Source organism: Nelusetta ayraudi, unplaced genomic scaffold (genome assembly GCF_046127955.1).
Source record: "Nelusetta ayraudi isolate G7.1 ecotype Tasmania unplaced genomic scaffold, CSIRO-AGI_Nayr_v1 ptg000042l, whole genome shotgun sequence".
NCBI classification, from domain to species: domain Eukaryota; kingdom Metazoa; phylum Chordata; class Actinopteri; order Tetraodontiformes; family Monacanthidae; genus Nelusetta; species Nelusetta ayraudi.
In genome coordinates this window covers 18,553,581-18,575,036 of record NW_027466092.1, presented here as the reverse complement: position 1 = coordinate 18,575,036, position 21,456 = coordinate 18,553,581, and the positions used below count along the sequence as shown (strand labels likewise).

The window sequence follows — 21,456 nt, the reverse complement described above, 5'->3', positions numbered from 1 at the left end:
TTTCCCTTTCGTGATTACTTGTGACTCAGATTGATATGGAGGTTCAACATCAGCATTTTTGGAGTTATGACAGAAGGTTTTTGAGAAATACTTGAACCTGTTGTCGTGGAAACTGCTTATCTTGCTGATGATCAATAAAGGTACCAAAGGATGGATGATAGATCTATTCCTAACTTTCAATCAGAGAAAGTAATTGAGATGTATTATATCTATGAAAAATTTACGTTTTTGAATTCATCACCGTGAAGGACCTCCTATTGCCACAGTGTGAAAATGAAATTGATGTGTACACAATGGTTCTCCAACATATCATCTATAGCAATGCCATGACATAGGATGGAAAAACCAAGCTGGTTGCATCTTCTTTAAAGGAGCGAAGCGATAAGATCGCTGAATATAAAGTGTTCATTGGTCATCGTGGTAAACGCAGGCTGTTTTTAACCAGCTTGCGTCAAGGCTTCGGAGCCTTCAACTCGAACTCATAGTAGTCAACCATAATGGAGAAAATGAAGAAGAACTTAATGGGCAATTCAAAACAAACATCATGAGCTAGATGAAGGCTTTTTATGCAAACCAGAATGTCTGCTCGTCGTATAACTGCTGTCTCAGGCCTTCCTGCTTTTGTGTCTGGCCCTAACTTTACTGTAATTTAAAAGGGGGAAAAAACTGCTTTAGATTGTGATGGAAAGAGCATAAAATGACATCCAGAAGCCACCAAGAAGCCAAGTGTGTTGATGTTAAATGATTCATTCACACTATATAACTATTGCAGTAGTAATGAGGCATAACGTCAAGACTGTCATTGTATGTCCACTTTGTGATGAACCACCAGCGGCCTGAGCAGCTTGCTTAGCAGGACGTCTTCGAACTCTGGAGCGCAAGTGTTGTTCTGTGGATGAAACACAAGAGAGGGAACAATACACACACACACACACACACACACACACACACACACACACACTGCTGGTGTTCACGGATGTGGCGCTGCCAATGCGGACATACGCTTGATCCCACTTCCTCTCTTGTAGTGATGTGCGGACCAATACTAAAATATTGATACCTCTGATACACACATCTTTGTCCTCTAACATCGATTCTCACATCAAAATATCAATACTTTAGTCATTTGTGGTGATGTATGACATTAAAAGGAACAAAGTGGTAAGTAACTAAATTATCGATTTGCAGTTTTTTTCTGCTAAGGGTAAGTGTGTGATCTGTTAGAACTGGTATGCTAAGTACAGTGTCTGGGGCAAGACAGACTTCTCTGGTGGAATACTTTGGTACTGCAGTCAGGAACTACCCAGGTACGGAGGGAGAAAGCGTGCTGTTGGAGTTGTTCAAATTAATTAACATCAATGTGAACAAAGTCATGAAAATATACAGAGCAATTGTAGTAAAACAGCCACGATAAAATTTGAAAAATAAATACTATAAGATGGACAAACAAACATTATCTTATTTAAACATATATCCATCATTGTTGACAATCAGTCTAATTTGCTTTAATTGTTAAATGTAGGTATCAACAAACCTGTGCAATCGTGGGGCAGCTGTGGCTCAGTTTGTAGAGCTGGCTGCAAATTGATGATTGAAGAGTTGGTGGTTGAAATCCCAGCTCCAACAAATCCACTTGATTAAAGTGTTTTTGGGAAAGACACTGAACCCTAAATTCCTCCCAATGGGGCTGACAGCGTCTTGCATCACAGTAGCCATCCATTAGTGCAGGGGTGTCAAACATGTGGCCCGGGGGCCAGATCAGGCCCGTGAACGTGTTATTTCTGGCCCGCAAGATGATTTTGGAAAGTTTAAAAATTAGCTGCAATGTTTTAAAATTGAATGGACTGCTGCTCTGCTGTCCACTGGATGATGCAATAGCATTTTATTTTATGCAAAACCAACTGCTAATACCAGGGCTGAGCAAGTGGACCCAAGTAGAGCCACTCTGAAGCTTCATTGTCTTCCGGCCTAACTTATTACATCTCGTGATTGCCACTCTCATTGGCCCAAATTGTCTCTGTCAAAAAAGAGAAACGTGCATGCAGAGTGCAGAGTGTTCTAAGAACACAACCAAAATAAGTTGTTGTTAGTTGAAGTTATCATCATACCATGACTTTAACGGTCCGGCCCGCTTAGAAATAGATTTTCCTCTATTGGCCCGTGAACTAAAATTACTCTGCATTAGTGTGTGAATGAGAGGTCATTGTAAAGCGCTTTGGGGTAAGAGTCACTGTAAGTGCACTCCAATTATTGTTTATATAGTTGATAAAATATTTTACTGGCAATTTCAGTTTGAGTCACAAAGTATTTTAAAACACTGAGTGTTTGTTTCCCTTTAGTGTAAGCTCTATGGTAGCTGACTAGTTGAATCTAAATAATAGAATTCAGTGCTGAGTCGCCCGATCATTTGTTTGTCCCAGTGAGCTTATACACACATGCACACATACAAAGAGGCACTTGCACTAAGTATCGGCATCATTTTTTATTTATTTTTTTAACTCAGTATCGGATCGGAAAGGGAAACGGCGGTATCGTACGTCACTGGAGTCTCTGGATCGCGCGTACCGGCCCTTTAAGAGGAAGAGGATGAGCCAACACCCCTCCCTCACCCATCCTCCCCCTCCCCCCTCAGACACATTGTTCTGCTGCCGCTACCGGCGAACAGCGGTTTCCTCAGCCAGCCAGCAGCCGCCGCCACCACATCCACGCACACAGTGTCGGAGAGACAGACTGACAGGCAGACCGACCGACAGACAGACAGACAGACCGACATAGGGTTGTCCTGTCGGTGTGGACTCTGCACGTCGTCGCGGGTCCGTCTGTCTGTCTGTCTGTGAGTCTGACAGGACGACGGCTGTCGGAGCGGCTGGCTGTCACGGTGAGGGGAGACAAAGACAGGAGGACAGACAGGCAGGCAGATCGACAGACAGACAGACAGACAGACAGGTGGACATGATTGCCGGTGACGCGCACTGCTGGACGGACGGAGACGAGCTCAGGTGAGACGGAACAGAACAAAGAGAACCGCGTCCAAGTGTTCTTCCTCCGGTTCCATCCTTCTCTGATGTGCCGTTGTCATAGCAACCATCTCCTAGTCTGAGGTCATGAGGAGACGAGGAGAGGAAGCGCCGCCCGTCTGCCGCCCGCCTGCCGCCCGAGCGCCGGTAGTTCGTTAGCGCCCTCGTAATTACACTTGCTTGGAGACGTTGTTTTTGGGCTGTTCTTCTTCCGTTCGACGCCGGCTGAAGTTGCTACTGAACAGTGACATCATCAACACCCTCCTCACGCCCATTGTGACATCATCTCGGCACGGTGATGACGTCACATAAACTGAGCCGTCACGGCGCCATCAGTCACATCAGGCGGACTGAGAACGCTCGATGGGTACAGCGGTGTTGTGACGTCATCGACAGTGACAACACCCGTGTCCTGGACGATCATCAGATCTTACACACACAAAAAAATTCCATACACTGATTTCACTGATTTTGCCATGGCCGTAGTCATACAAACTCCACTGATTGCTTCCAGCACTTCAGTCCAGTGTAGTGGTCGTTTAATCGTGGTTTGATGGAATTGTTGTTCACACACGAGTGTAAGCATGTTGTTTGTTGTTTGTTTGTTTGTTGTGTCAGCGCTCCCTGCTGACACCATCCCATCATCTCTCTAGCCTTAGCCGGTGGTCTCTCAACCATCTGCCGGCTGTGTGTGTGTGTGTGTGTGTGTGTGTGTGTGTGTGTGTGTGTGTGTGTGTGTGTGTCTGTGAGTGAGAGAGAGAGAGAGGGAGAGAGGGAGAGGGAGAGGGAGAGCGACCATCTATCAATCACAGGTTGGGGGTGGAGGCATCCAGTCTGTGTACTTCTGTTTGTTCAATTTTTCCATTTGCTGTTCTATTCTGGTTTCTATTTTAGTTTACAAAGCGCAATCTAACTATTTATATATTCTTGTGTGTGTATATTTATATATATACATCTATAGTTACTTTACCATAATGTATATGTGCCTAATTCTAAATATTTTTAAAACTTTTTACATTTATTTTCAACATTTTGTTCATGATAAAGTGAAAACCTGGCAAACTGTTCCTTTAAACCAGGAGGTCAACAGGAAGATGAAGGAAGGAAATGAGCTTCACACACCGTGTGTGCATGTGCGTGTGTGTGTGTGTGTGTGTGCGTGTGCGTGCGTGCGTGCGTGTGTGTTTGTGTTGTGTCCTACTTTCAGCTCTTTGTTTGACGCCCCACAGAAGACAAAGACAACATGGTCATTGGAACGTGTGCCTGAGCCAAAGACTAAACTACAGAGACGAATATGAAGCAAAGCGTTGTTGAATATAAAGAAATAATGAAAGATTGATATAATTTGTTTTCTTTTCTACTGCGGCTTCTCTTGTTACATAGGGTTGGGGGGTTCTGCAACCAATCCCAGCTGTTTCTTTATTTCATTTTTTAAAAAAATAAATTTTAGCAGCATGGCAGTTTTACTCAGGCATTGACAGTAACTGTTTTGAGAACAACATGATATCGCCATTGTGATACTTGACTTTAATGGTTTCATTTTTTTTTTACGTGTGAAGAATCACAAGAGTACTTGAGGCATCTTTACCATCAACAGGACAGACACAGGATCCTTCATGGTGCCACTGTACCAGGATCTGAACAATCAGAGTTACTGATTGCTAAAACATTTTTCATCCGTCTGTCTGTTTGTCTGTCTGTCTGTCTGTCTGTCCAGGTAGCCAGGAGCTGAGGGGGTGAGACAGCTAGTGGTTGCTGGCTGCCATGGCACCCAGGCCGTCATCAGGAGAGCTATGGGGGCTTCACCTGATGCCCCCCCGCATACTGGTGGACTGTTGCCTCCCCAATGGTAGGAGCGCTCCGCCAGACAGCTACAACTTGATTTAATAATAAAAACTTTGCTTTCAATGTAGAATCTTAATCGTCAGTGATTGATTGAGACTTGACCTTCATCAGACGCCGTGTCTCTCTGTGTTTGTCTCTCTTCTCTGGTCTCCATGGCGACAGGGATGATGGTCAGTCTGGAGTGTCTGAGAGAAACTCCTCTGGTCAGCATCAAGCAGCAGCTGTTCACCGAGGCCAGGAAATACCCTTTGTTCCACTTGCTGCAGGTAGATCCCGACCTAACCTGTGGCCTTTGGCCCCGCCTCCACCCTTTCAGCGCTGACCGTCGCCTCCGCTCTCTGATTGGTCCAGGAGGAGTCGTGCTACATCTTCGTGGGCGTCACTCAGGAAGCGGAGAGGGAGGAGTTCTACGACGAGACCAGGCGGCTCTGCGACCTCCGACTCTTTCATCCCATCCTCAAGGTCATTGAGCCACTGGGCAACCGCGAGGAGAAGATTCTGAACCGCGAGATCGGTGAGATCCGCCCACCCGAGTGCACGAGTCCAAGTCGTCGCTCAGCTTCGCCCGTCATCACCGTCACCTCTCGTCACCCGCCGTTCCCCCCCGTCATCGCATCTCGTCAGCCGCCATCACCGCTAGTCACCTGTCACTGCCCGCTGTTGGCTTCCATCCCTCACCATCCTTAGCCATCACTCATCACCGTGACTCACCTGTCGGCCAAACGGCCGGACATCGACCGGTCAGTGTGCCAGACTGGTGGTCTTTGAGCGGGACGAGTGCTGCCGCGGGCTGACGGCGTCCCTGTGTCGCAGGCTTCGCCATCGGGATGCCGGTGTGTGAGTTTGAGATGATGAAGGACCCCGAGGTCCAGGACTTCCGGCGCTCCATACTGAGTGTGTGCAGAGAGGCCATGGAGGAGAGGGAGGGGGGAGGGGCGCACAGCCAGGCGCTCTACGTCTATCCCCCCAACGTGGAGTCCAGCCCCCAGCTGCCCCAGCACATCTACAGCAAGCTGGACAAAGGTAGATGCAGCCGCACAATGACCACGCCGTCCCTCTCTGTCTGTCTGTCTGTCTGTGCATTGACTCGTTGGCCACGATAGGTTGTAAAAGAGGAGAGGAGCCGGAGACGGAGCAGATGAACGGAGTGTTCTGGTGACCCACAGCATTGGAAAAAAAAATCATGTAGAAAACATGTGCTTTAATGTATATTTAAAAAATGAACAAAAACGTTACAACATAAAATCTGTCTTTGAAGTCCCACGGTATTTAGCTCTTTATTAAAGTTAGTCTTTAAACACCAAAAATATGGGTGACATACAGCTATGTTATTACTTACTTACTTACTTATTTTCTTTTAGTTTGGCGGGCCGGATTAAAGACTGTTACATATGGCCCTTAAGCCGTAGTTTACCCATGCCTGTCTTAGTCTGTCTCTCCAAACATCTGCTTTTCCGGACCTGACGGTCTGTCTCCCACCAAACCCTCTTGCTTCCCTAAGTGGGGTCTCTGAGCACGTCCTCCATCTTCCCCTGTCTGACACCCGCCCCTCTGACCATGTCTGTCTGCAGGGAGGCTGATCGTCACCATCTGGGTGATCGTGTCCCCGTCAAACTCCAAGCAGAAGTACACCCTGAAGGTAAACTCGGCTGTCTTTGGGACCTCGTGGTTTGTTTGTCAGCAGGTTTTAATGTGATATACCAGCAGGCCCACAAACAAAGACACATCACAGTGTAACAGGAACTAGTCAAACTCACACACAGGGAGACGTTTACTTGATGTGAGCTGTTAGATTTCAGTGCAGCCCACCTGCCAGCAGGGTGTGGGCGGGGCTAATGAACAGTATGAACAGCAGAGGGTAGACACTTGTTGAGGCCTCAATCCTGGAAAGTTCTCCTGTTGACCCCAGTTTCCAGTCAAAGATCCACCAGTGAAGCAGCAACTGCTGTGTCAGACAGATCCGAGTTGTTTCCAGTCTGACTGTAGCGTCGAGGTTTCAGACGGTCCTTTGGCCACCTGGGACGGTTGTGGTGAGAAGCGGGACGCTGCCAGGCCCAGGTAGCAAATGTATTCAGGTTCTGTACTTAAGTCAAAGTACGGATACCAAAAGTGTGATTTTCCTCCAATAAAAATAGCTTTGGTGAAATCGTTTAGTTTGACACGCCCAAAACAACAACAAACGCTGTACAAAACAAAACTCGGGAGGAAGCCGCGATCCAATATTGTCTTTGCTTATTTCCAACAAAAAAACCCCAAAACAATCTTACCGCAACAGTGAACAGTGAACTGGCTGCGTTCCTCTCAAGAGGCCTGCCGGCTCCATTAACCTCACTAATATAGTGCAGGTGCTGCAGTCACCTGCCTATGGTGATGAGGAGGCGTGGCCCTTAGTGCAAAGCGTTGATAACACAAATACAAACAAACAATTATTTGGTTCATAATTAATGAATTAAATAACAATCGCCGTAAATCAGAAATAATGACAGAAAAGAAATATTATGGCTCCAACAGATACTTTACAAAAAATACTGTGGTGAAAGTAAAAGTACATATTCAACTTCTTTGCTCTAGTAAAAGTAAGAAAGTAAAGGTTCTGAAATGTACTTAATTATATTTTTCCAATGTGAGAAGTGAAAAGTACACGTCTGTGTAGAAATGTAGCGAGATAAATGTAAAAAGCCTAAGTAAAATACAGATACCTGAACAATCTACTGAAGTGCAGTAACAAACAAAGTACTTCATTACCCTCCACCTCTGCTGCCAGGGCCTGATGTTCTGTCGCCTTCGTCCCCCAGGTGAGCCACGACAGTTTACCTGAGCAGCTGATTGCCGAGTCGATCCGGAAGAAGAGCCGGTCGATGCACCTGTCGCCACAGCAGCTCCGCCTCTGCGTCCAGGAGTACCAGGGCCAGTACATCCTCAAGGTACAACCTGTCTCCCAGCCGTCCTCCTCTGTGTCTGTCTCGTCCATTCCTGCCCTGCCCGACTACCCGACTCACCTGATGTCCTCACGCACCTGTCTGTCTATTTTTGGCCTGTCTCCCTTCCCCTCTCACCTTGGTCTGTCTGTATCCAGGTGTTCCCGGAACTGTCTGTCTGACTCACCTGTCTTCCTGACTTACCTGTCTGTCTGTGTCTAGGAGTTCTAAGGGCTGTAGATTTTGAAGGTACACCTTGCTCTCACCTGTCTGTCTGACTCCGATTCACCTGCCCATCAGATTAACCTGCCTGTTAAATGCACCCGTCTGTCTCACACGTTTGTTTGACTTTCTGTCTGACTCACCTGTCTGTCTTTCTCCCTGTCTGACTCACCTGTGCGTCTTTCTCCCTGTCTGACTCACCTGTGCGTCTTTCTACCTGTGCGTCTACTCACCTGTGCGTCTTTCTACCTGTGTGTCTATCTGCCTGTGCGTCTCAGGTGTGTGGCTGTGACGAGTACCTGTTGGAGAAGTATCCCCTCAGTCAGTACAAGGTAAACCACTCGGGCCTGGTGTCTCCGCCCACCTGCCCCAACACGCTCAGCCGTCTCACCTCTGCCTGTCTCCCTGCAGTATATCCGCTCGTGCATCACGGTGGGACGTCTCCCTCACCTGATGCTGGTCTCCAAGGACAGTCTCTACTCCCAGTTGCCTGCCTCTGGCTTTGTCACACCTTCGTACAGGTACGACTCCGCCTCAGCAGCCGGGTCAGGAGGGAGTATTCAGGTGTGCTGTTACCACCAGGTAAATCCTGTTTTGTTTTTGTTTGCGCTTCAGTCGGCGGACACCTCAGCCGTCTCCCTGTCCCGGAGGTGGAGATGGTTCTCCTCCTCGTTCTTTGTGGGCCTTCAACACGCTGCTGCGGGTGCGACTGCTCTGTGCCACCTATGTCAATGTGAACATCAGAGACATCGATAAGGTTTGTTGCTGGCCTGGGTCAGTCTTTGTTCAGAGTCCCTGTAGGGATAGAAATCGTCCAACTGCTCTTCCATTGTTATGTCTCGGTGTCTTTGTTCACTATGAGTCAACTCCCACAGTCCAAAAGCATGCACATTAGGTGAGTTAGTCACTCTCTATTGGCCGGTAGGTGTACGTTTGAGTGCAGGTACCAATAGCAAATTCTTGCCAAAATACTGCCCTGTGGCAAACTGGCAACCTGTCCATGGTGTAACTCTGCCTTCATCATTAGACCACCAGCATCCACACCCGGGGTGTGTGCAGTTTCTAATTGTGATTCGGATGCACTGCATGTGAATCTCAAAGCCCTAATGATATTTCACCCCTTGCCATGATGATGTTGTGACCTTGTTGCCTCAGATTGCAATTGTTACCTTGTCCATAAGAAACCTGGGGTAGATCCACAAAGCGATTGCGCAGCTTTTGCGCCTGAAAATCCGTGTAAATAGCGCCAAAAACGGTGATTCCGATCCACAGAGGGGACGCAAACGTGAAAATCGGCGCAAAATGCGCCGAGGCGCAGGTAGCGGCAGGGCTGCGCCAGATTCATTTGAATATATTTAAACGACTCATTCCCTGCAAAATGACACACCCCCTTCTATGCAAATATGCCTCATTCAAACAGCGGCAGATCCAGAAAGAGTTTGCGCAGTTTGACAGACGCAAACACCGCCAGCCAAAACCAGGAGCAGCTTCTGTCTGTCAGAGTGTTTCTGGCTTCTGAGTGAAACTTTCCTCTCTGGAAAGCCTGAAATATATATATATGTATGTATGTCTATATATATATATATATATATATATATATATATATATATATATATATGGCTCCCCAAATCTTATATATAGATAGGCATAGACTACAGTATATATGCCAATATTTTAGATAGGCTATGAAAAATACAAATGGTACTCAGGTGTTGGTGACCAACGCGTCTTGGCTTTCTTTCCATTATGGCAGCAGTCTGGTAGACAGAGGAGGCATCGTAATGCCAGGAGCACAGGAGCGCCTTTATCCTAGCAGAGTTTCACTGTCAAACACACTCACTCACCAACAACCTTTGGCGCAAACTGCTCTCAGGTTACCGCAACATTCGCACCTGTTTCAGGTGCCGCATTTGTGGGCGTGTTTGCGCCTGCATGTCATTAGCGCAAAAACCTTTGTGGATCCCCGCATCTGTGGCGCAAATTGCGTCCGCAATCCCGCGCTAAAATGCACCGCATTTTAGCGCTGCGCACCCTTCTTTGAGGATCTACCCCCTGGTATTCTGCAGCAGACAGAGCAGACATAGACATTACAGGAAAAAAGAGTTAGTTCCAGGTCATCCAATCCTCAAAACTGCTCGAATGACATCAGGATTTGACCATAGTGTTTATAAGCACAAAAATCACAACATCAACATAATCAGATGTATATGCTGCTTTGTTCTACGGCAGCAGAGCTGATAGTTTTCAGTATTAGTCGGTGTGTGTTCTTCCACTACCTTTGGGGGAAACACCTCCCTGGTCCATCACCGCTCCAGCGACTGGGAGCCTTCCCCACTATTCTGTTTTCACTTTTTCTATTTTTACAGAAGGTTCAAGTATGACACAGCAGTTGAGTGCAGAACAGGTCAAGTGAAATGAACAGTCACTCTCCGGTTTTATTTTCAAAATAATAATAACAAAAGAAATCTCTTTACACTTTTAGCCTTCATGTCTTACTGTAGTTCACTGTGCTGGACCACCAACAACAGTAGTCTGTCATGGTCTGTCTTGGGATTTCCTGTTTCAGTTACTTCCTGTTTCTCTTTTCCCGCATTTCTTTGTCCCATGAGTTCATCACCTATGTCTCCTGCCCTTGATTGTTCTGACCTGCGTTCTTGTTAGAATAAATAGTTTTCATCCTTCTGCAACCTGGACTATGTCTGCTTTTGGGTCCTGCCTCGAAACGCTTTCTTGTGACATAGTCAACAATATTTACCTAAGTTACTCCCAAACAAATTAAGTGAATTATTATTTGAATTTTCTAAAGCATTTCTGATGTCTTTGTCTCATCAGAATGACTTCCTCAAAGATCACTGGAGAGTCAAACCACCAACAATTGAGTTTGCTTCACTTTAGCTATGTACTGTATATGAGAGAAATTCAGCTCTCATTTGTGAAAATTAGTTTTTTTTCCCCATGATGGTAATTTACATAAATATTCTGTTTTTCTCCTAAATGTTTACATTGAACTTTATTGAGATGTGTGAAGCTTAGTAGAACACTGAGACGCTGGTTTGGTGGCACATCTTACTTTTTAAATGACATGGATTTGCGTGCGAGCCGCTTCATGGCTGCACTCACTGCCTGAGTGAATCAGGTCCAGTGTGTGTCTGAGCATGTTAAAACCAGGTAACTTCAGTCCGAGTTGTAAGATTGTTGTTATACTCAGATCGTTGTTACACTCAGAAGCTGTTTGTTTGAGTTGTTGGAGAAGCTGAAGCCAGCTGTGCTTGTGTGCGTAGATCTACGTGAGGACGGGGATTTATCACGGAGGAGAGCCGCTCTGTGACAACGTCAACACACAGAGAGTCCCCTGCTCCAACCCAAGGTACTTTGGGATGTAGAACTACCGATTCACCACACGTGCACACAGAAAAAGGCACCTCACCACTACAGTGTGCGCCTCATTGTCGTCCTCCACTTGTCTGTCCTCGGCCAGGTGGAACGAGTGGCTCACCTACGACATCTACCTGTCTGACCTCCCTCGCTCAGCCAGACTCTGCTTGTCTATCTGCTCCGTCAAGGGAAGGAAAGGAGCCAAGGAGGTGAGGACACAGGACTTGTAGAATAAATAAATACTGAGATCATTGATTGAATGGCTGACAGGTGGTGTGCTTTTTCACCTGTGTTTCTGCTCATCCTCCAGGAGCACTGTCCTCTGGCCTGGGGCAACGTCAACCTCTTTGACTACACAGACGTCCTGGTTTCTGGTAAAGTGGCCCTCGGCCTGTGGCCCGTCCCTCACGGCCTCGAAGACCTTCTCAACCCCATTGGAGTCGCTGGTTCCAACCCCAACAAGGTGCCGGTGCTGCCGTCTGTCTTTCTGTCTGTCTGTGGTCAACATGGTGACAACATGTGGAGAGTGCTGATGGAGTTTGGTCTTGTTCCCCGCAGGAGACGCCGTGCGTTGAGCTGGAGTTCTCCTGGTTCAGTCAGACTGTGGTGTTTCCTGACGAGCAGCAGATTGAGGAGCATGCAAACTGGACCATCAGCAGAGAGCTTGGCTACAACTACTGCTACACTGTGGTACTGCACTCCACACACACTCCATACTGCTGCTACACCTCGGTATCAAGCATGCTCCCGCTGCACTCTTGTACCACATACTAAACTAGACTGCTGTACTATGTTAAAACAATTAAACTGTGACTATATTATTTTCTTACACACTAAACTACCTCCACTGTATGTTAACACACATTAATCAACAACTGGTATACTATGTTAAAACACACTTAACTACTACTACAATATTTCATACCACACTGAACTATTGCTCCACTATGTTAAAACACACTAAACGACTGCTATACTATGTTAACGCACACCAAATTGCTACTACAATATTTTGTAACACTAAACTACTGCTCCACTATGGTAACACACACTAAACTACTACTACACTTCCATACTGCTATCACATGCTAAACCACTATTCTGTAATTGTAACACACACTGATGATCATTGCTGCACTATGGTATCACACTCGGAACTACTGCTACACAATAATGTTAATGTTAACAGTTAATCATTAAATTAATTAAATTAAACTAGTAATATCAATGAATATGATTATAACAGTGTAGTGGCAGGAAAGAGCAATTCACCTGTAGATACTGTGATGGTCATAATATACCCAGAACAACTTTAAAAATAAAAGTTGAATTGTGACCCATTAGAAGTCAACTTAAAGTTGGAGGATACATGTTTAGGGTGCTTTTTACTGTTGTCTATTGAAAAAATGGGTCACATTGGACCCTCAACATTATTTAAGTGTTAAATAATGTGTTCCTTACACATTTTTCATAGTGAAATTTAGGTTCTCAGGAAAATCAATTAATCGTCAATGGATCGATAAGGTTTATCAACTAACGATTAATGAATGAATCCCTAATGCTAATGCACCCACTACTCAACTGCTACACTCAGCGCTTCTACAGATTGAACACGTGTGTCCCTGCCTGTGTGTGGTGCAGAGCAGTCGACTGGCGTGCGACAGCAGTGTTTCAGCAGTTGATGCAGAGCAGCTCCGTCTGCTGTGCGCCAAGGATCCTCTGTACGAGCTGTCAGAGCAGGAGAAGGACTTCCTGTGGAGACACAGGTGAGGACACATGAGAGGTTGGACCTGTTCAAACTGGGGGATTGTCTTCTGTCTATAACCTGTCTCTCTGCCTGTTCACCTGTTTCTCTGCAGGCATTACTGCGTTAACATGCCAGAGTCTCTTCCAAAGCTGCTTCTGTCCGTCAAATGGAACTCCAGAGACGAAGTGTCCCAGGTACCCAGCACAGTCGCTAAATCTGATTGGATTATGCACGTCTCCACTGATCCAACCAGCACCCCTCCAATCTCCTCCTCCTCAGATGTACTGTCTGCTGAAGGAGTGGCCTCTGATGGAGCCTGAGTCAGCTCTGGAGCTGTTGGACTGCAACTTTCCTGATCCGATGGTCAGGGAGTTCGCCCTGCGCTGCCTGGTGCAGGGTCTGACCGACGACAAGCTGTCTCAGTACCTGCTGCAGCTGGTACAGGTACACCGGAACCACTCTGCCTCACATTATCAAATCCAGGGGAAAATAACACTACTAATTCATAACTAATAGAGCACCAAGTTGAATCGACTACCCAGATTGTTGATTCTGTCATAGTGTAATATAGAAGATAGCACATCCAGGAAAAACCTTCTTCAAGTATGGTGCCACTCCAAGTTAGAATTAAAGGACACACTTGTATAATCGCCACCTGCAGGTAGGGCTGTGCGTTTAATCACTTTTAAATTGAAATTCGATTTATTAGTCAAGACGATGTTAATAAAAGGAAAATCTTAAAATAGATTTTCCTCTGGCATGCTTCCAGGAAAAGTTTTGCACTTTATTCATTAATTCGTTAATCAAGATGATAGAAAAACCTTTTTTATTTAAAGTGATGTTTGGTGAAAGACAATTACGTTTGTCACTTTATCCACATGGGGATTAATTTGTGTTTGGTTCTCAAGTTTTCACTTTATTCCCAAATAAGGGAACTTAATAATAATAATAATAATAATAATAATAATAATAATAATAATAATAATAAAAAACTTAATTTATATAGTTCTACTGAGTAGGGCCGTAATGGTTGAATGCGGCCTCACCATGGGTTTTGGTTTTGACTCGTGGAACAGTTAACAGGCCAGTGCCAGAAGACCTCAGGTTCGGCGAGGGCTGATATGATAAAAGCAGGTCAGATAGATAAGATGGGCCAAGACCATTAAGACATTTAAAAACTAATAAGAGAACCTTAAAATCAATCCTGAAGCAGACGGGGAGCCAATGCAACGACTTTAAGACCGGTGTAATGTGTTCCCTTCCTCTGTTCCTAGTCAGCACACGAGCGGCTGAGTTTTGGAGTAATTGTAGACTGTAAACACTCTTTTTGGGAAGACCAGAGAGCAGGGCATTGCAGTAATCTAATCTACAGGAAATGAAAGCATGCATTAGCACCTCCGTGTTGGCCTGACAGAGGAACGGGCGGACTCTGGCTATATTCTTTAGATGATAAAAACCTATCTTCGTAATATTTTGTATATGTGGAACAAAGGTGAGCTCAGAATCAAAAACAACGCACAGATTCTTTACATATTGTGAGGGTTTAAAATCCCGTAGTTTTGGTAAAAGTTCCTCTCTCCGGCCTTCAGGACCAATAACTAAAACCTCAGTTTTGTCCTGGTTGAGCTGTAGGAAATTCTCTGCCATCCATGATTTGATATCTAAAATACAGTTAAAACAGGCATCAATTGGCCCTGTGTCATCAGGAGACACGGCAATGTACATTTGTGTATCATCAGCATAGCTGTGGAAGCTGACGCCGTGTTTCCTGATGACGTCCCCCAAGGGAAGCATGTACAGATTAAAAAGAACCGGACCTAAAATGGACCCTTGGGGGACCCCACATCTAGTTTGTTTTTGAAGAACCTGTTCATTTTCAAGTGAAGTTTGGTGAAAGTGAGGTTCTCACTTCATTCATTCCAAGGGATTCATGGTCAAGAAGATTGTAAATATTGTCACTTCACTAAACCCAATGAGGATTTACACTTTCACATCTTTCAGGTGCACTTCATTCCCGATAGGGAAGTTTGTTTGCTATATTTCTTTAAAAATAAAGATAAAATATTGAAATAATTTATTCAGTTGTCTTTTGTAGTTTTACCAAGAAATATAAATCGAAAATGGAGTTTTCCGAGAAAACAATCTGGATTTCATTTTTGTCCAAAATCGCCCAGCCCTACCTGCAGGTCACACTGAGCTGCCTGTTGTCTTGTTTGCAGGTGCTGAAGTACGAGATGTACCTGGACAATCCCCTGGCCCGTTTCCTGATCAAGAAGGCTCTGACCAATCAAAGGATCGGCCATTTCTTCTTCTGGCACCTGAAGTGAGGACTGGTGTGGTTGGTTACCATGTGGGGACCATGTTGGTGGACTTCCCACTGACTGGCTGTGTTCTCAGGTCAGAGATGCACAACAAGACGGTGTCGCGGCGCTTCGGACTGCTGCTGGAAGCTTTCTGCAGAGCTTGTGGAATGTACCTGAAACACCTGAACAGACAGGTGAGCACTGACACCCATAGAGGCAAATAGTGGGCCATGATTTTAATGCACGGTCTGTTTGATATGACGACTTGTTGAAGAAGTTGTGAGTCTTTACGTTTCAAAAATGATTGGACGTTTCCGTTTTGATATTGTTGTAAACCTGCCATCTAGTGATTGACTGTAGTACTGCAGCCAGTGACACGCACGCGTCTGTCTCTGTCTATGTGCAGGTGGAAGCCATGGATAAACTGGTGAATCTGACTGACACGCTCAAACAAGAGAAGAAGGATGAAACTCAGAAAGTGTGTTAACAGACACAGGGTTTGCACTGTTGAAAATTTAAAAGTGCGAGTACAGTGAAAAGCTAGCACCACATTTCAACTGAGTGACTGCAATCGCTCAACAGACTCAGATGAAGTTCCTTGTTGAACACATGTCCCGCCCTGACTACATGGAGGCTCTGCAGGGATTTGTTTCACCTCTGAACCCGGTTCACCAGCTGGGGAATCTCAGGTAAGTAGTTCTCTGTTTACCGACTTGCCAAAAAACCCCAAAATTACTATGTGACACTACTGTGTGTGTGTGTGTGTGTGTGTGTGTGTGTGTGCAGGCTGGAGGAGTGCAGGATCATGTCCTCGGCAAAGCGCCCCCTGTGGCTGAACTGGGAGAACCCCGACATCATGTCGGAGCTGCTCTTCACCAACAACGAGATCATCTTCAAGAACGGAGACGGTAGCTCGCTTATTGCGGCGGTGCCAGCTGACCATATGCTGCAGGCTGGCCATGGCTAATGCAGGCTAATGCTTGTGTGTGTGTGTGTGTGTGTGTGTGTGTGTGTGTGTGTTGCAGATCTGCGTCAGGACATGCTGACACTGCAGATCATTAAAATCATGGAGAGCATCTGGCAGAACCAGGGCCTGGACCTGCGGTGAGCTATGCTGACGTGACGGGGGGGCAGGGGGGGGGCATTGCTGATGTTGTTCTCTATGCTGGCTGACTGACTGTGTGTGTGTGTGTGTGTGTGTTGTGTGTGCGTGCGTGTGTGACTGCAGCATGCTGCCCTACGGCTGCCTGTCCATCGGCGACTGCGTGGGTCTGATCGAGGTGGTGAAGAACAGCTTCACCATCATGCAGATCCAGTGCAAAGGAGGCCTGAAGGGGGCGCTGCAGTTCAACTCCAACACGCTGCACCACTGGATCAAGGACAAGAACCGGGGAGAGGCGTCAGTGACCCGTCTGCCTGAGCACACTGTCTGTCTGAAAACGTCTGGCTGGCTGTCCGCCTCTCATCCTCCTGTCCCTCCCTCTCTCCCTCGATGTCTGTCTGTCCGTCTGTCCGTCTCTCTCTCTCTCTCTCCGTAACCCAGGTATGACCGGGCCATCGACCTGTTCACCAGGTCATGCGCTGGTTACTGCGTGGCCACCTTTATCCTGGGAATTGGAGACCGACACAACTCCAACATCATGGTGAAGGAGAACGGACAGGTGAGACCCCCACTGACTCCTCCACTGTCTCTTCTCTCCTCTACTGACACCTCCCTGTCTCTTCTCTCCCCTACTGACACCTCCCTGTCTCCTGCTCCCCCCCCCCCCACCTCCTTCCCTCCAGCTGTTCCACATCGACTTCGGCCACTTCCTAGACCACAAGAAGAAGAAGTTTGGCTACAAGAGGGAGCGCGTTCCTTTCGTCCTCACTCAGGACTTCCTCATTGTCATCAGTAAAGGTGTCCAGGAGTCCACCAAGACCAAAGAGTTTGAAAGGTATGTGCTGCCCCCTGCCGGTCGCTCTCTGGTACTGCTGCTGTTGCCCACCATACATTCCAGAGCAGGGGTTCCAAAACTTTTCCACGCCATGGCCTCTGAAACAGCTTCTTACAGAAGAAGATTAGGGCCACAAGAAGAGAGAAAAAAATGAAGACAGACTTTTTTTCAAGTTTCTGTTTTGAGAATTAAGTGGAAATGTCGAGATTAAAGTCGAAATTTTGAGAATAAAGTTGACGTAAAAAAGACAAAATTGTAATGGCTAAAACCATGCAGCCACTGATGGGGGCTGTGTGGCTTTAGTTTGTCGTAGCCATCCATGTGCCACAGCACATCGGCTCCTTGGCTTCGTAATGCCTGCGCCTCAGACACTGGGCTGGTCTGTGCCTCACACCTTCAGGGTGAATTAACTTGATCAGTTGTCCTATTTTATCTTGCGATACAACACAGCCTCGCTGTGTAGCACACAGGTGTAACCAGCGATATCCTTGCATCTGCCCATTTCCAGCGTATTCGTTCTGCATGAAGGCAGCAACCTCCTCCAAGTTTGTCTGTTTTCTTTTCTCATGTACAGACGTAAAGTTCGACGCAGTCTTTTCAATGTCTTAATACTTGTTACCACACTGTCTTCGTGTGCTAGAAGAGCAAGGATTTCCTTGTTACTATTTTGAAGTACAAATTCACAAGTTGTTCCACAGAAGACATGTTGTCAAGTGATGAAGGCGAATGCCATAAATTGATTTATCAATAATCTCAAAATTTCCCCTTTATATGCATCGACTTCATTCCTGAAATTTCCACTTTATTCACAAAATTTCGTCTTTTTTTTGGTTGACTTTTTTCATGAAATTTTGACTTCACAAAATTTCAACTTAAAACTCAAAATGAAAACAAATAAAAATCTCCTTCCTGTAATATTTTTTTCTCTTCTTGTGGCCCGAATCCTTTTCCGTAGCTTCTTACGGGAAACCCCTTTCACAAACCAACAGACAATTTTCCAAAATATGTAAAGAATCATCAACCTTTAGAATGTTTTTCTTACTTTAATTTGCTATTCCGTAATTGTTAGATGTGTTTAGAAAAAAATACTGTCAACTCACATGTTTATTATCGTGGCTATTTTTCTGTATGGCTGTAAAGCCAAACTTAATGTTTGCTGCCTCATATTTTTTTACTTTAGTCGGCCAATTCTTAGGTTTTTGCAGCAGTGTTTTCCACAGCTGGGCCGACTGTCTGTCCCATCAGTCTCTTTGTCACACACCTGTCCATTTTGCACTAAGTAGGTTAAGCTTGTGGAGCAAATCACTTTGATGAATGCCACAAACTGGCTCATCACACACTCAACGCCATGAATAATGTTTTTGACTGGAAGGCTATAAGATATATTATTATTGATTATATTTAGTAACAATGATAAAACGATAATGAGATGATATTTGACAATAATAATGAAAAGATAATTCAATTTTATTATTTATTTGCTTTTTTTTCCTACAATTTTCTGCGACCCCAACTTCAACAACCATCGTTTTAGAGTGAAACCTTCTCACTGCCTGTGTGTGTGTGTGTGTGTGTGTGTGTGTGTGTGTGTGTGTGTCAGGTTCCAGGAAATGTGCTACAAAGCGTACCTGGCCATCCGTCAACATGCCGGCCTCTTCATCAACCTCTTCTCCCTCCTGCTGGGCTGCGGCATGCCTGAACTGCAGAGCTTTGACGACATTGCCTACCTGAGGAAGACCCTGGCCCTGGGTGAGTCACACACTGTGGGTGCGTGTGGAGAGAGAGGGCGAGAGAGAGAGAGAGAGAGAGAGACGGGAGGAGAGTGTGTAAAGTTTGAGTGGATGTGTGACAGGAAAGTAAAATTTCACAGAATTATCAACAAACGAACGCTGTAAATGTGATTCAGAAATACTTTTACTCTGTGCTCTCCTCATCTCCCTGTCCGGCCTTCCGTCTTTCAGAGAAGAGCCAGCAGGAGGCGCTGGAGTATTTCACCAAACAGATGAATGACGCTCATCATGGTGGCTGGAGCACCAAGATGGACTGGATCTTCCACACCATCAGACACATGCCTAACGAGCATTGACACACACACACGCACACACACACACACACACACACACACACACATGTTTAGCACACTATTCTGTGGAATCAACTGTGATGATGGTGATGAAGATGAGGATGAGGGTGTCTGTGCTTGTAGATTGCAACAAACATCTCAGGGTTTGAGGGGTGGTTTAGGACACCAAAGGCATGCTGGGAAAAGATGATGATGTCATAAACGTCTTCCAGTCGGTGCTTCCTCTTAGCTTTGCTTGCTGCTCTCAATGCAAAACATGGATGTAGTGTCTCGTGCCGCATACCGGACACAAAGATGGCGCCCCCTCCTGTTCACCTGCTCACTTCCTGCCTTACTTCCCGTTTGTGTGTCCACTGATCTCACAGCCGGCCCTGAACGTCAGATCCTGTCAGTGTGGGTTGCGAATGGACCCTCAAGTTTTAATGTGAAAGTTGAAGTGAGTCCCAGAAAGTCGGAGTCGCCGGGCGCCTCAAACTGTTCTTCCCCAGGATGCCTCTAGGTGTCGCTGGAGGTAAGGCTGAGTGCAGTGACTGCAGCCAGGTTCTTGTACATCAAATCCATGGTTTTGATGGAGCTTCACAAACATTATAACTGTGACAAGTTGAAACCTTGCTTTATCGAGAAGCATTAGTTGTTAGTTTTAGTTGAACTTTGCTTGAACCTGCAAACACTGTGGTGACCATGGGAGCAATAAAACTGCCAATAACTGATAAACACTTTGATTCTGACAATCAGGAGTTCTGAGCAGAAGGTTGGTTAGATAACCAGCAGGGGGCGGAGTCCTGGTGCTGATGGCTTTACATCTGTGCCACATCATGTCTGTTTGTTTTTTGTTTGTTTTTAGGTAGCAGTGCACTAGAACAGTAAACATGGCTAAGCAGCTGTTGTTAGCATAGCTAGCATCAAGGTTCAAGATTAAAAGGTAATGACAATGATGACGAGGTTTTCACTACAGTCCTACCTGGTTGAGGTGCATTCAAGCTCCGCCCATCTCTTGTAGCCATGACAACCTGTGAGGCCACGACCACATTTCTAATTTGGTCATGTTGCGTTATGACATCATTGACTGTGCTGATCACCATAGTGACTGAATATTGTAGATGTTTGTATTGTATTTATGATCAATAGGATTAATGGTTCTATTGATATCATTTTAGTCTTTGATCAGTTGATCATTTATTATCCAACACTTCTTTCAGATTTATCAACATCTAAGCAGCAAAATGTGAACACAACCAGAAGATTTTTCATTTGGACAAATATTTTTCTTTTTTATGTCATTATGATTTTTTTCTTATTTAAAACTGAGAGACTTTTGAGATTTTTGTACATATTTGTGTTTTAATTGTTGTTCATTGTTATTGCTAAAAAATGAATATGTTCAAACTGAGAAAATCAATTTTCTTTTCACAAAATAATCATCCTATATTTAATATATTCTGCTCAATTTTTACCAGTCATTTGTGTTTTGATGCCTGTGAATCAGCTGTTTTTTAATCTAATAAGTGCAGCTGACCAAAAATTTCTTATTGACAATATAAAAAATATATACAATTTGTAAGGGCTGTTGGGTTACAGTCAGAATCTGGTCCACCAGGTGAGTGATGTCATGTGACTGCTGCACCTGCATCCAGTCTTGATGCAGGTGCAGCAGTCGGAGCATTTTGGGTCCAGTGATTCCTTTTCAAGCTAGAATGATTGTTGTACTGATGTGTGATCAGGTTCTTTCAGTTATTTAATCTGAAACATCAATTTTCAACGCAGCACCGTTTTTACACTTCAGAGAACGAACCTCCTTAAATTACCCAGAATCTGTCTTCACACCTGATCACTCACCTCTGGCCCAGTAATCCTTCATCCAGTGTTTCAGTAGATGTTTCTCTTTCACTGCTTCATAAATTCAGTACCTTGTAGCTTCATCCTAGATTTTTCTTGTCATATTACACAGGCATTCATATACAAATAATAAAATTGCTCAGTTTTAACACTTGTATGATGTATTGTCTTTG

The 21,456-nt window shown here is 45.3% G+C and overlaps 1 protein-coding gene across 5 annotated transcripts; it reads left to right on the top strand.

Moving 5' to 3' along the window:
• The first annotated feature begins 2,543 nt into the window (after positions 1-2,543).
• LOC142894088 (phosphatidylinositol 4,5-bisphosphate 3-kinase catalytic subunit alpha isoform) lies at positions 2,544-21,438 on the top strand. Of its 5 annotated transcripts, none has more exons than XM_076035229.1 (28): positions 2,557-2,999; positions 4,739-4,866; positions 5,025-5,128; positions 5,214-5,376; positions 5,676-5,885; positions 6,434-6,501; positions 7,658-7,786; positions 8,281-8,334; positions 8,414-8,523; positions 8,618-8,759; positions 11,284-11,369; positions 11,481-11,586; positions 11,688-11,840; positions 11,936-12,067; positions 13,019-13,143; positions 13,237-13,318; positions 13,404-13,568; positions 15,344-15,447; positions 15,522-15,621; positions 15,834-15,905; positions 16,010-16,116; positions 16,214-16,335; positions 16,453-16,531; positions 16,656-16,826; positions 16,971-17,088; positions 17,213-17,364; positions 18,965-19,113; positions 19,326-21,438. In XM_076035229.1, exons 2-28 carry the CDS (start codon positions 4,782-4,784, stop codon positions 19,448-19,450), a joined length of 3,213 nt encoding a protein of 1,070 aa, XP_075891344.1. In that variant the 5' UTR covers positions 2,557-2,999; positions 4,739-4,781; the 3' UTR covers positions 19,451-21,438. The 5 variants fall into 5 exon arrangements, with proteins under 5 accessions (XP_075891345.1, XP_075891344.1, XP_075891343.1 ...); XM_076035228.1 differs by having other exon boundaries at positions 2,558-2,999; positions 4,735-4,866; XM_076035230.1 differs by lacking the exons at positions 18,965-19,113; positions 19,326-21,438 and having other exon boundaries at positions 2,544-2,999; positions 4,735-4,866; positions 16,971-17,138; positions 17,169-17,325.
• The last annotated feature ends 18 nt before the right edge of the window (positions 21,439-21,456 follow it).

Bases quoted from the DNA above. Each gene is read 5' to 3' on its own strand.
- LOC142894088 (XM_076035229.1), top strand. From the start codon at position 4,782: ATGGCACCCAGGCCGTCATCAGGAGAGCTATGGGGGCTTCACCTGATG. The intron at 16,117-16,213 runs GTAAGTAGTTCT...GTGTGTGTGCAG, and splicing joins CACCAGCTGGGGAATCTCAG to GCTGGAGGAGTGCAGGATCA. The intron at 17,089-17,212 runs GTGAGACCCCCA...CCTTCCCTCCAG, and splicing joins TGGTGAAGGAGAACGGACAG to CTGTTCCACATCGACTTCGG.